This window comes from Gambusia affinis, linkage group LG07 (genome assembly GCF_019740435.1).
Source record: "Gambusia affinis linkage group LG07, SWU_Gaff_1.0, whole genome shotgun sequence".
Lineage (NCBI taxonomy): Eukaryota > Metazoa > Chordata > Actinopteri > Cyprinodontiformes > Poeciliidae > Gambusia > Gambusia affinis.
Window position 1 is genome coordinate 29,636,072 of NC_057874.1, and position 13,825 is coordinate 29,649,896.

General features: G+C 41.3%; 2 protein-coding genes and 1 long non-coding RNA gene across 3 annotated transcripts; 1 reads left to right on the top strand and 2 right to left on the bottom strand.

Annotated features, from left to right (window-relative positions):
* Positions 1-851: 851 nt before the first annotated feature.
* Positions 852-1,584, bottom strand: LOC122834512. The gene is made up of 2 exons (XR_006371215.1): positions 1,404-1,584; positions 852-1,205 (listed from the first exon to the last, which is right to left on the bottom strand). It is a non-coding gene; the product is annotated as an uncharacterized LOC122834512 (long non-coding RNA).
* A 221-nt stretch (positions 1,585-1,805) lies between these two features.
* On the bottom strand, positions 1,806-3,577 carry LOC122834511 (zinc-binding protein A33-like). Its single transcript, XM_044123015.1, has one exon. The coding sequence runs from the start codon at positions 3,514-3,516 to the stop codon at positions 2,125-2,127; it is 1,392 nt and encodes a 463-aa protein (XP_043978950.1). The 5' UTR covers positions 3,517-3,577; the 3' UTR covers positions 1,806-2,124.
* Positions 3,578-9,284: 5,707 nt separating this feature from the next.
* On the top strand, positions 9,285-10,942 carry LOC122833859 (nuclear factor 7, brain-like). The gene has a single exon (XM_044121791.1). The coding sequence runs from the start codon at positions 9,452-9,454 to the stop codon at positions 10,790-10,792; it is 1,341 nt and encodes a 446-aa protein (XP_043977726.1). The 5' UTR covers positions 9,285-9,451; the 3' UTR covers positions 10,793-10,942.
* Positions 10,943-13,825: the final 2,883 nt, after the last annotated feature.

The window sequence follows — 13,825 nt, forward strand, 5'->3', positions numbered from 1 at the left end:
CTTTAATCCGATCTTTACAATGCTCTTTGCTTTGCCAAGCAGGTGGTTCAGGATTTCGTCAGTTTTTTCCTCAGCTGAAAATCCCTTCTTACGCAAGTAGACCTCCATCATTTCTATCCACTCATGAACAGAGATCTTATCATCACCATCACCACGATAAATAGGAGGTTCCCTAATATCTGGTTTCACCACCAGGCTCATTTTTGACAGATCAATAACTGTGTTAGATGTCTCATTTTGCACACACTGTGATGGTGGAGACTTCTCTGGAGTGGGGTGAGATCCACTGTGTAACAAACGGCTGGTAATGGCCTCACCAATTTGGCTCCCTATTTCACCAATGAGGTCACGTAACTGTTGCATGGTGTTTTCATTATTAGTTACAGGGGTGGAAAACTGGGGCTCCAGCTGAGGTATCTCAATAATCTCTTCTGTTTCTGATGAACCCTCATCAATCATTTGAGTACTACTCTGGACTAACAGCCCTCTGCCACGCCCAACTACTGGTGTGAAAACATTAAAGGTACTATGACCTCTGCCTGCCATGTTGCACGCAGTACAAAAGCAGTAATGTAAAAAAAATTTACCAAAAGGGTTTCACAGTTCACAAAAAAATGGCTTTGACAAACTAATATAGTGATTTGACTGATTGTTTAAAGTCTCTGTGTTCATAAAAGCGATCGTAACCTCGACAGTAATGAACAAGATCCACAGGTCGACCAACTGGATGACATCAGCGTCACTAGCACACAGCTGAACCCTCGGCGGTCGGCAGTGGCTAACCAATGGATCCGGGTCACGGCACCAAATGTAGCGGTTGTACGAAGAATCACACCGGAATCACTCTGGAATCAACTCTGCGTTGTTTTATTCCTGTTCAAAACAAGAACATTTTAAATACTGAGGCTCCTGGGCTCCGGATTTCCCCAAACACCCTCTCCTCAGCGCAGCTTGGCGCGAACTCACACAGAAATGCATTAAACAAAACTAAAATTCTCTGATTCAATAATAAAATAAATCTACAGTCATACAAAACAATTAAAATAAAACCTAAACAGAAATAATAATAAAGAAATAATTACAATTTTCCACCATAACATAGAAATATACTAAATAAATTAATTTAAGAAACAACACACATACCTGTTCAAAACAAGAACATTTTAAATACTGAGGCTCCTGGGCTCCGGATTTCCCCAAACACCCTAACCAACCGAAAGAAAAACAATAAATAAATAAAAAAATTGACAAAGAAAACTTGAAGGATGTCACCAATGTGGGAGACAAATGCCCAGTATAATGCTGCGCTAAACGTAAATATATATATATATGAGTTTACAACATATTTTTAAAACGTTTTCAATATTTTAATAAACAAATGAAAGACAACTTTGTACACCTACCTCTCCTCAGCGCAGCTTGGCGCGAACTGAGGAGGGCAGCGGGAACACACAGGATATAGCGCAGAAACAGGAAACAAGAAAATAAAAGCTTCTCCGCCAAAATAAAATACAATTCCAGAACTAAGAAAAGCAAATAAAAATGTTTTGAGAAGGTTCATAAAATAAAATAGATTATAAATAAATAAAATTAACTCAGCTACATGACGCATGGTCAGACGGCGTCCCAACTTGTCAATATATGACGAGTCGGGTGTGAGAATGTGTTGTAAATAACGATTAGCGCCGCAGTGAGCCAAAATCCTCTCATTACGTATTAAATACGTCATTAACAGATTATGTTAATGTGCTTATAAAAGAAAACACAGAAGACGTCACTGATTTAAATATTTTTTATTTGCGCATCAACATTTTATGACAGTTTAAATCTCACATTTGACCACATTTCACTGTGAAACATTAAGAAAAAGGCTCATGAAATGAGACATGGCTGAGCAGTGAGATAACATTTTAAACTCCATCATGACGGATTCGCAGCTTCTTCACTGCAAAAACAAGAAACATGTTTTTTAATTTTAACTTCAAATATCTTGAAATAACACAAACGTTTCAGAAAGTCAGGAGTTTCTTTAAAGCCCCTGGCAGATTTTTTCCACTTGTAACGACATTTTCCCGTGTTGCTGGTGAACGAGCCGGACGTGTCGGGTCAGCACCACTTTGTGCTCTAACTGGACTTCAGGCAGAGGTTCTCAGGTATTACCCTCAGAGGAGACGCATTCAGCGTGTTCAGGTAGGGGAACAGTTTCTCACTGAATGAGTGTGTGAAGGTGTGAAGGTGTGTGTTGGTGTTGAGGTCGAAGAACACCAGCTTCCCCCGGTTCCAGTCCAGATGGACTCTGATCCGGCTCAGCTTTCCCATCGGTTCCAGAACCGTGGACGGTTCCGACAGGGCCCGGGCCACGTACTGACCGTCAATGCAGCCGATTCTCCACAGACGGCTGGGATGGTTTCCTTTCCTCTGGACGTCCTGCGAGGCCACGCCCACAAACCAGTCTGTGTTGTCTCCGACCTCAACGTCCCAGCTGTAGGTTCCCGTCATGAAGCCCTCCGAGCCCAGGACGATGCGGAAGAAGTCGAACCTCTCCGGGTTGTCGGGAATGTTCTGCTTCTGGCCGCATCTCACGCTGGTCAGGTCTTCAGACAGGATGAGCTCAAAGTTGGCGCTGTTTGGATCCAGAACCACAGGAGTGTAGGACACCAGATGCTTCATCTTGTTCCAGATGTTGAAGCTCAGGTTGCCCAGGTGTTTGGCCACATCTACCAGGGCTCCAGAGACAGGCTGAGGATTCTCCAGCAGGAGGCGCTGTTGGATGGTTTCTGCAGCAGTCCTGAAGCTCTGCAGCATTTCGGCATCCTGAGCCTTTATCAGTCCCTCTGTGTCTTTTATTGTCCGTGAAAGAGCAGCGATCTCTCTACTCAGGGCGTCGATCTTTAGGCTTAACTTCTGAGTCTTCTTGCTTTCTTCTGTCCTCAGAGCAGCAATCCTGGAGTGTTCCTCCTTGTGGAGAAACAGATGAAGCTTCTTGAACTGCTCCTTGATCCGTGTCTCGGTTTGTTGGGTCTGGAGCTTAATGTGTTCAGCTGTCTGATCCAGGTTTCCCTTCTCTTCTTTGAACACCTTCAGTTTGTCCAGCAGCGGCCCCAGGGCCTTTCGCAGCTCATTTCTCCGACCCTGAGCTACTTCATTAACAGGTTGGAGTTTGTGTCCATAATGATCAACTGAATGCTGACAGACGAGACATAAAAGTTCCTTGTCATCCACACAGAACAGTTTGAATTTCTCACCATGCAGCCGGCAGCAAACCTCTGGTTTTGTAACTTTCTTCTTTCTCGTCAACAGGAATCTGTCACAGAGCTTTTTTAAAGCCAGGTTGCATGGAGGGTCACTTGTAATAGATTCTTCCTTACAAAGTGGACACTCCAGTTTCTTCTTCTCTTCCCACCAGTTTTTCAGGCAGAGTCGACAGAAACTGTGACTGCAGAACAAGACAACTGGATCCCTGTAAACGTCCTGACAGACGGGACAGCTGATGTCCTCCTCCATTGTGAGAGACATTGCTTCTTGTCTCTTCAGTTCAAACTCAATCCAACAGTTTACCAATCACACATCCACACACTAGAGCAGCGCTGGCAGTAAAACTGCCATCAGTGCTGAGGAACTGGGCGTCCTGTCAGTGGATCTTGTTGGGTGGAGTTTGTTTGACCCATGCAAGCTGTTCTAGTTTTCATGCTGATGAGGAAGAAGGATGCATGTTTACCGGCAAACCTCTGGTATGAAGAGCAGGGTGGAGCTCTTGTCTTCATCAGCCTTTATCTTGACAGATTTGGTTCATCTTTGAGGCATTTCAGATTTTATGGCCGTGTTTCTTTCAACCAAAGTCACTTACAGTGATTTTCTGTCAGAGCTGGAAAAGCCCTAAGAGCTTTGAACATTTTTCCGCATAAGTGTTTATCTTCAATCTGTGGTTTCTCTGCATGACTGCTTAAATCTGACTTCATGGCAACAGGACTGACAGCTTTTCATCTGGACAAAACCAAAAGATGTTGCTGTTCTCACAGGACGCAACGTAGAATAGAAATAACTATAAATGTATGAGGAGATATGCACAGTTCTTTGCTTATTTATTTTCTTCACTGTGGATAATTTAAATCTGTTTATGTCCAAATGTTTATTAAAACAGAAGCTCATGTGATAAAACGTGTTTTTCAGATACTGAATACTGGAAGCTGTTTTCCCAGAAGACAAACACCAGCGAGAAACTATGTTCCCAAACATGCCTGATGGTATTTATGAAATATTTATTACATCTAGTAACTGGGTTACATGACATGCAGAAATATCTGCTAACTGGAGCGTCACCTCACCGCAGCAGAGATGACGTGTGTGTTGGAAAAGCATGAAAAAAAGTTCTATAATGATGGAAAACTATGGATCATTACAGCTGAATTGGTTGTCTGCATAATTTCATTGTTTTTAGGTGAGACAAACCTTTACGAATCACCAGATGGGGATGTGTCCTGTGCTGATCAACCATTTCCAGTTAAACAGGAAGAAACTAAAGAATTAAAAGTCCAGTCAGGTTTCGGTCTAATGCATCCCAACCAGCAGTTTTCCTCTGGAAACATCCTGTCTGTAGTTTTCCAGCTCCTCTAACTGGGCTGCTGATGTTTTGCATGCAAACCTTGTTCCCCTAAATTAACCTCAGCAGCACATTCATTTTATTAATATGCTGTTTTTTAATAGCAGCACAGGATTATTTTCCTTATTGTGTGGCCTATTGCTCTTATTTTTTTATCTTTGTGTGAATCTGCATGCTCCCATTTTCCTAAACATTCACCACTGTGGGACAAAACAGCATATTCATTTTTTATTCATTCTTTAGGCTTAGCTGGCCAGTATGAACCCAGGGTTGCATGAAGGATTAACTGGTTTTCAACAGTTTGCTAATGAACTGCCTAAGCTTTGCTAAATAGTGTGTGTGAACATCACTAACATCGATTTGCACCATTCAGTATTGATTGATTCAAACAATAAAGTCCAGTTTTATTGTTGAACTGGTCAGATTAACTGGTCAGATTAACTGGTCAGATTAACTGAATCAGCCGTTCGTTAGCGGTCGACGGCTCAGTGCTGCTCAACACTCGGCTCAATATTATAGCAACGTATTGATTTAAGAGTTAAAATGTTTTAATTTAATAATAATAATGATTTCTGTTTATTTTCTTTGTACTTGTGCTGTTATGGTTTGACCTTTGACCTTTTCTACACACTTTTCTTATTAAATTGAACTGAATTGTTGCTCATTAAACTGTTTAAATCTGTATTTTAAAAAGATTATAAAAAGGATCATGCAGTGGCTGTTTTAGTGTGACTGTGGCTCAGCGGGTGGAGCGGTCGTCTTGTGACCAGAAGGTTGTAGGTTCGATTCCAGCTTCCTCAGCCACTTGGTGGCAAGTTGCCCTCCGACCTGCATGTGTGTGTAAATGTGTGTGTGACTGTAGTGTGAAGCTCTTTGAGTGTCAACATGACCAGCAAGGCTCTACATCACTTCAGTCCATTCTCCTGTTTTTATTTGATAAATCCTGTTTTTATTTTTGTACCAAACATTAAAAAGCTGATTTAACAGGTTTGGATTTCTTCAGGTTCCAGGATGTTAATTGAAGATTACAGTTAAATCTGTGCATATTAGATGATAATTGTAATCATAATTTAATACTTTGGACCATGAAGATCAAACTTGGTTTATCTGGTTTGTTTGTTATAAGAAAAAACAGTTTTATCAGAAATAAAAGTTACTGTGTGATTTTTCTGTTAGTCTTTATTTATAAATACAGAGTCAAGATAATATAAGAAACTTAACAAAAAGTGCAATTTAACATGAAAAACTGTAGAAAAGGTAAAAAGAAGAAGAATCAATGAAAGTATGAAAACAGAGAATTTAATCAGAAATCATTTCCACTCCAGGAAGAAATCGATTCGTAGATCAATACTTTGTAATAATATCAAGCTTTTGTGTTGTTTGTTTGTAAAACTTTTAACCATTGCTTTGCGTGGCCTCAATAGAATAACAGCTGCTGCAGAGCAGAGCAGTGTGTGTGACAACCCAACCCAATTTTACAGTTGTGGTCTTGAAATAAAATCCAGAATCCTCTACGCACGAGACCGAGACCAAATGTTTGGGCCTGCCGGGTCTGACCGGCATCCTCCCCCACCGGCGGAGCCAACTCACCACCAGGTAGTGGTCAGTGGACAGAACCTCTGTTCACCTGAGTGTCCAGGACATACGGCCACAGATCCGATGAAACGATGACAAAGTCGATCATCGAACTGCAGCCTCGGATGTCCTGGTGCCCCCTGAGGCTGACCTTATGCTCTAACATTGAAAGTGTTGCATTTAAGGATCAACTCTCCTCTTTGTTCCTCTATGATTCCTCTGTCAAAAAGGAATCGTTTGTGAAATGATTCCTTTTTGACAGAAGGAATAATTTTGATTCCAGGTTTTTTTTTAAGTTTTAGGCCAAAACTTTAGGTTTTCCTAATTATAGTGCTTTTAAAAAATGACTGAAAATAACTTTCATCATCTTCTAAATTGAAAATGAATGTGCTTATCTGTGGACCAATACAGAAAGCTGGAAGTGGAGATAAAAATGTCAGCCATGATGAATGAATGGATTATTACAGAATGCTCTGGCTGCTCAGTGACCTTCATTGACACAATACCTTTAGGGAACGTTATCGTATCTTCAACAAGACAGAGAGGGTCTGGGAAAAGTGTCCCTCCTCCAGCATCTACGGAGAGACCAGACTGCTTATGGGAGGCTTCACCCCCAGGCAAACTGGTGGACAGCAGTCTCCCAGTACACCAACTGGAAGCTCCAGCAGAGGCCCAGCCAACTGGTGCTTATAGCATCACTATGAGTGTGTTGGATATCGTTGGAGAGCAGTGAGCGTCTGCAGTGACTGTAGAATAATGACTTCTGGTTCTGGTAGAAGGTAAACTGAAACTCTAGGAGAACACTTGGAACCACGTCTTCAGATAGCATTTATTTTCCAGGAAGTCGACGACCCAAAGCCTCCAGTTAAAGCTGCACAAACGGAGATGGTCTGTTCTGGACAGGCCTAGTCAAAGCCCAGACTAATTGACAGCTGATCCCCCATCAACCTAGCAGAGCTGGAAGAGTTTATCAGGAAGAAATGAGAAAAGCCGGCAGCATCCAGATGAGCAGCCAGCCTGAGACCGACCCACACTGACTGCTGCTGGGACGGCAACTGAACTGAAGATTTATGCAATCACCATTTTATCTTACATATTTCAGTTTAATGTAGGCGATCTTTCAGACATTTTTATCTAGAGCCACATTTTGTTGACCACATCTGATTTGTAAAAGCAACAAAAAGAGTAAAACATCCAGTGGATTTGCTGTAGGAAATTATGACTCATCCTGGCTGTTCAGCCATTACTTGTTTTTTCATTCATCATGTTTCTGAAACAAGAACGTTTGAAAAAGTGACACAAGAAGGCAGGTAACCAGTCAGACAGCTGGGCTGTTTGAGCGGAGCGTGGCATTCCCAGTATCTGCTGTCGTCACCAGTAAAGTATTCAGAGCTAAATTTAAACCTACAACAAACAAACAAACTGCCAGCTGCTGGAGCAGAGCCATGGACACAAGCTGCATTTCCGTTAGAATCTTTGTAAATGTTCTGTTGGTGTAAAAAAACATAATTTTGCAATTGCTGCTTTTTCCATTAAGCAACAAAAGCAATTAAAATTATGTCAACAAGTTTGTTTCTGCAGCTCCATCTTCCTACTACTTCCTGTCGTAGTCTTCTTTGTGGTTTGGGTCGGTGGCAATATCTGATTGTTTAGAAAAGTGTTTCCATCGCAGTTTGGTGAATTAAATCAATTTGAATACGACAAAAATAAAATAAAATAAAATCGGTTCCTGGCGCCAGCACTTTTAATAAAGAACAAGAATTGTTTTGGAAACAGTGCTTCCATTGAGCTAATTCATTTTGTTTTCAAAATGTCAAATTGTGCAATTCTGATCAATGGAAACGCAGCTGTTGAAACCTGAGACACACACACACACCTACACACACCTACACATACCTACACACACCTACACACGCACACACACACATACACACACACAAACACGTTTGCGTGGCTATCTTTGCAGGGACTTTCCATTGACTTCCATTCATTTCTACAGCCTAAACTTTACCCTAACTCATACCTTAGTCCTAAATCTGACCCCTGACCCAAAAACATCGTTTCCCCTTGTTGGGCCCAGGCTTCAGTCCCCACATGGAGCAGTGGGTCCCCACAACGTAGTATGTCAGGAAAATGATCCCCACAAGGTATAAGAAACAAACGCACCCTTACACACACACACACACACACACACACACACACACACACACACACACACACACATACCCGGCTTTTTGCTAACAAAGACCCAGTGGTCAGCCAGGACACGGTGCTGGCTGGTCTGGACTCACGGCGGCGTTGAGCCGCTAAAGCAGGAAGGTGGAGCTGACTGAGCGGCCGTCTGCTGCTGAATGGAGTTTTTGTTTCTTTTCTGTTTGTCTTGTGATGAAAAATGAACAATGAGAAAACCTCCAGCTGCTTTAATGTCTATTCTGTTGTGGGATGTTCCCAAAGTGGAGCCAAACTGGATGTTTGACATCAAGAATGAGCAACAGAAAGTTTTTGGTACTTTCCTCTTGATTATCAAATTACTCATGGGTAATTTTGTCTTTTATTTCCTGCAATGAATTTACGGCTAGTGGGAACAACATTTCAGCATGTCACAAATACCTTCTAAACAATATGTTCCGGTCAAATGTTTGTCTGGAATGAAAGCTGTTTTCTCTGTGATTCTACAAAAAACAGAAGCTAAACAATTAAAGAACCTTTGAGAATAATAATAAACTGGATGAAACGGAGAAGTTACATTTAATCAATTATTGCAGTGAAATAACGATACCCTCTGGTTTATTGTTTGTAATGGAACATTTGTTTTTTTACAACATCAGAGCAATAAAAACATTAACCTGTTTGCATTTAAAATCAATAAAAACTTGTTACGAAAATGTTGGAGAGTTTGAGCTCAGGTATTTCCATTCCTTCCTCTCGATAAATACTCACCATGAATCTCCAGTGGAGATGACTCGGAGGTTTTGCGTTCGGCTCAAACAAACAAAACTAGAAATAAAGCATAAGTCAGGTTTGTTGTATGGAACATATTCAAAAGAATGACCACTTCAAAACTTCATTTTTAAAATAGAATTTCAGCAGTTAAAGTTTGACAACATCGACCTACATAAGACATAACTTGTCAAGGCTCCGCCCCTTCCTGAGGTTTTCCTGTAATCACAAGTCCTTCCTCCTTGACTTGAACTTAAAAAACATCCAGGAAGCCTCACTCAGATTAAACTGCCAGGATCTGATGAGAGATCAGAGTGTAGCAGGAACTTTGGATGCATGAAGCCAGAAGAAATGCCTCCAAAATCTCTGGACTTGTGTTGCCCCATCTGTAAGGACATCTTCAGAGACCCTGTTGATTTGCTCTGCAGCCACAGCTTCTGCAGAGAGTGTTTGAATAACTGGTGGAAGGACAAAATAACCCCAAACTGTCCGATCTGCAGGAGAATATCATCAATCGACAATGGCATTTCTAGAGAGGTTTGCTGCCGGCTGCATGGTGAGAAATTCAAACTGTTCTGTGTGGATGACAAGGAACTTTTATGTCTCGTCTGTCAGCATTCAGTTGATCATTATGGACACAAACTCCAACCTGTTAATGAAGTAGCTCAGGGTCGGAGAAATGAGCTGCGAAAGGCCCTGGGGCCGCTGCTGGACAAACTGAAGGTGTTCAAAGAAGAGAAGGGAAACCTGGATCAGACAGCTGAACACATTAAGCTCCAGACCCAACAAACCGAGACACGGATCAAGGAGCAGTTCAAGAAGCTTCATCTGTTTCTCCACAAGGAGGAACACTCCAGGATTGCTGCTCTGAGGACAGAAGAAAGCAAGAAGACTCAGAAGTTAAGCCTAAAGATCGACGCCCTGAGTAGAGAGATCGCTGCTCTTTCACGGACAATAAAAGACACAGAGGGACTGATAAAGGCTCAGGATGCCGAAATGCTGCAGAGCTTCAGGACTGCTGCAGAAACCATCCAACAGCGCCTCCTGCTGGAGAATCCTCAGCCTGTCTCTGGAGCCCTGGTAGATGTGGCCAAACACCTGGGCAACCTGAGCTTCAACATCTGGAACAAGATGAAGCATCTGGTGTCCTACACTCCTGTGGTTCTGGATCCAAACAGCGCCAACTTTGAGCTCATCCTGTCTGAAGACCTGACCAGCGTGAGATGCGGCCAGAAGCAGAACATTCCCGACAACCCGGAGAGGTTCGACTTCTTCCGCATCGTCCTGGGCTCGGAGGGCTTCATGACGGGAACCTACAGCTGGGACGTTGAGGTCGGAGACAACACAGACTGGTTTGTGGGCGTGGCCTCGCAGGACGTCCAGAGGAAAGGAATTCATCCGACTCGTCTGTGGAGAATCGGATGCCTGAAAGGTAAATATGTGGCCCGGGCCCTGTCGGAACCGTCCACGGTTCTGCCGGTGAGCGGACAGCTCAGCAAGATCAAAATCATTCTGGACTGGAACCGAGGGAAGCTGATGTTCCTCAACCTCAACACCAACACCGTCATTCACACCTTCACTTGTTCCTTCACTGAGAAGCTGTTTCCTTACTTTAACTCTGCGCATGCGTCCCCGTTGAAGCTGATACCTGAAAATGTGTCTCTCAGGTTGAGTTAACCAGACAGTGAAGCTGCTAAAACCTCCAGCCGCTTTAAGAGGATTAATGCAATGATACCGAAACAGAACAGAAAGGATTCAACTCTCTGATTGTATTGTTAAAAAATGCTTTTACTTTGTTTTGTCTTAATATTTCTACCACATTTTATTTTACTGTATAGATTGAATTATTTTCATATGAACAGTTTAAGTGACTCAAACTGAAATAAAGCTGTTGATCAAATAAACATTTGTGAAAACTGTATTTATTTGAAGTGAATCATGAAGCGACGTTCTGACAGCATGGAAGTCATCTAATGAAGACAATGTTTCACAGAAAACTTCTCCTCCATGTTGAGCTTCAGATCCAGTCCAACCCGCCTGACTAGCTCTACTGAATTAAACCCGACATATCATTTTAATTCATTTCAATTAATGAATGTTTTAGTGCTTTTGTTTTCATCCAGCGTCTTCCAGCTCCGTCTTGCTGCTTGTTGTCTGCAGGGTGAGTCAGGGTGAACCGATCGACTCTCTGCTGCTGGTCGGTTGAATCTGTCCGCTCCTATATTTAGACTAAAAGGACATTAACACAATGTTTTCTTTAGTCTTCTGTTCTGTGTGAACTCCAGGCTTGTTGAAGCTTCAAGAGCTTCTGAGCCAAACACACTTCAGCTCCCGGTTGATCAGCAGACATTCAGCTTTCAGAAAGGATTTTATTTATGTGTAAAGGTGAAAATGTCTGCACTTATCCACCAAGGATAGTCAGGAGAGTAAATTGTAATCCATAAAAATGACAAACAGGCTTCAGATTTTACCATCATTTAAAAAACAAACTGTCACATAAAAAACAGAGTGTCTACTTTCTACTGCAAATATTTTATTACACAGAAAATAAGATGAAACTAACTGATAGGGACCTTTTCAAATACATGTAGGAGCTAATTATCAATAAGTAGTTCTTGAATATTCATAAAGGACCATTTCCACTGGCTGTAGGTGGCATGTAAAAGTATTCACACCCCTGGACCTTTTCCATGTATTGTCACATTGCAATTACAAACAAACACATTTCACTGGAATTTCATGTGAAAGTCCAAAACAAAGTTCTGATCAACTGTTATATAGAAAGAAAGATATACATAATTAAAAACCGTTTTTTCTTCTATTCAGGTCTGTTTTCTGTCGGCGGTGTAATCTGACCCAAATATGAACGACTCTTCAGAAGGCTGAAGATGAACAGCTGAAGGACGACGATGACGTGTAAAGACACAGAACCAGTAGGAGCAGCTGGGGCTGTTTGGAGCGCAGACTTCCCAGTTTCTCATCACCAGTAAAATATGTAGAAGTAAATTAAAACCTGTTGGCTTAAAAACAAACAAACTTTTTTGGCATCAGAATCTGTTTGTCAGGTAGCTCACTGGAAAGTCCATCCAGCCCTCTGACGTTCAACAAGAAGGTTAAAAATAACTTAGTATCTGCTAATTTAATGAAAACGGCAGAGGCAGAGAGTCACCTGTGAAAAACATGATGAGCTTATAGTTGAGTCTATAAACGCTGCCTGATGAGGCCTTTGGTGTTAAAAGCTGCACAAACAACTTCAAAAACCCAGGAGTTTATTAACAGACAGATTTCATCCTCAGTTCAATGTTTCATTAATAACTAGTAAAAATAAAACCAGTAACATGATTCAATGATGTTCAACATGAATTATGAATGTTGAGAAATCAGGAAATTAGAAACAGAAACGCCTGGATGAGTTTCAGAGGTCAGAGGTCAGAGGTCAGCCTGATCTCTGGTTTACAGCTGGAAGAGCTGAAACTGACTCTAGAGCTGTAACCCTAGATCTATAACTCTAGATCTATAACTCTAGATCTATAACTCTAGATCTACAACTCTAGATCTATAACTCTAGATCTATAACTCTAGATCTATAACTCTAGATCTACAACTCTAGATCTATAACTCTAGATCTACAACTCTAGATCTACAACTCTTGATCTGTAACTCTAGATCTAAAACTCTAGATCTACAACCCTAGATCTCTAACTCTATATCTACAACTCTAGATCTACAACTCTAGATCTGTAACCCTAGATCTACAACTCTAGATCTGTAACTCTAGATCTATAACTCTAGATCTACAACTCTATATCTACAACTCTAGATCTATAACTCTAGATCTACAACTCTAGATCTACAACTCTAGATCTATAACTCTAGATCTACAACTCTAGATCTACAACTCTAGATCTACAACTCTAGATCTATAACTCTAGATCTACAACTCTAGATCTGTAACCCTAGATCTACAACTCTAGATCTACAACTCTAGATCTATAACTCTAGATCTACAACTCTTGATCTCTAACTCTATATCTACAACTCTAGATCTACAACTCTAGATCTACAACTCTAGATCTATAACTCTAGATCTACAACTCTAGATCTACAACTCTAGATCTATAACTCTAGATCTACAACTCTAGATCTATAACTCTAGATCTACAACTCTAGATCTATAACTCTAGATCTATAACTAGATATATAACTCTAGATCTATAACTCTAGATCTATAACTAGATCTATAACTCTAGATCTATAACTCTAGATCTATAACTCTAGATCTACAACTGCAATTGAGAAGTTTCCTATTCAAACAGAAATCCCAGTTCTTCAGGCAGGACTGGAACCAGTTGAGTTCTGGACTGGAGAGTCTGGCCCAGTTCTCCAGTCGGTTCAGCAACATGATCAGAACCAGAACCAGAACCAGCTCTGTGGTTCTTCCACCGTCTGACTGGACAGTCAGCTCAGTTTTGCTGAAAACACTGGCTGTGTCTTTAAGAGCTCAGACCCAGAGATCTTGGGGTTAAACTACAGCTTGTGTACAAGACAATGTTTGAACTTTTCATCTGCTCAGCTGGTCTGCTCACATGAGCTGCAGATTACCAGACAGTCTTTTAAGAAAACTTTGAATGGCAGGTATAACAGCAAGTAAATGGTGGTGAAACCAAAATCAACTCTGTCTCAACTGTTTGATGGCAGAAATATTTCAGC

Coding starts and splice junctions, on each gene's coding strand:
- LOC122834511 (XM_044123015.1), bottom strand. CDS start 3,516: ATGTCTCTCACAATGGAGGAGGACATCAGCTGTCCCGTCTGTCAGGAC.
- LOC122833859 (XM_044121791.1), top strand. CDS start 9,452: ATGAAGCCAGAAGAAATGCCTCCAAAATCTCTGGACTTGTGTTGCCCC.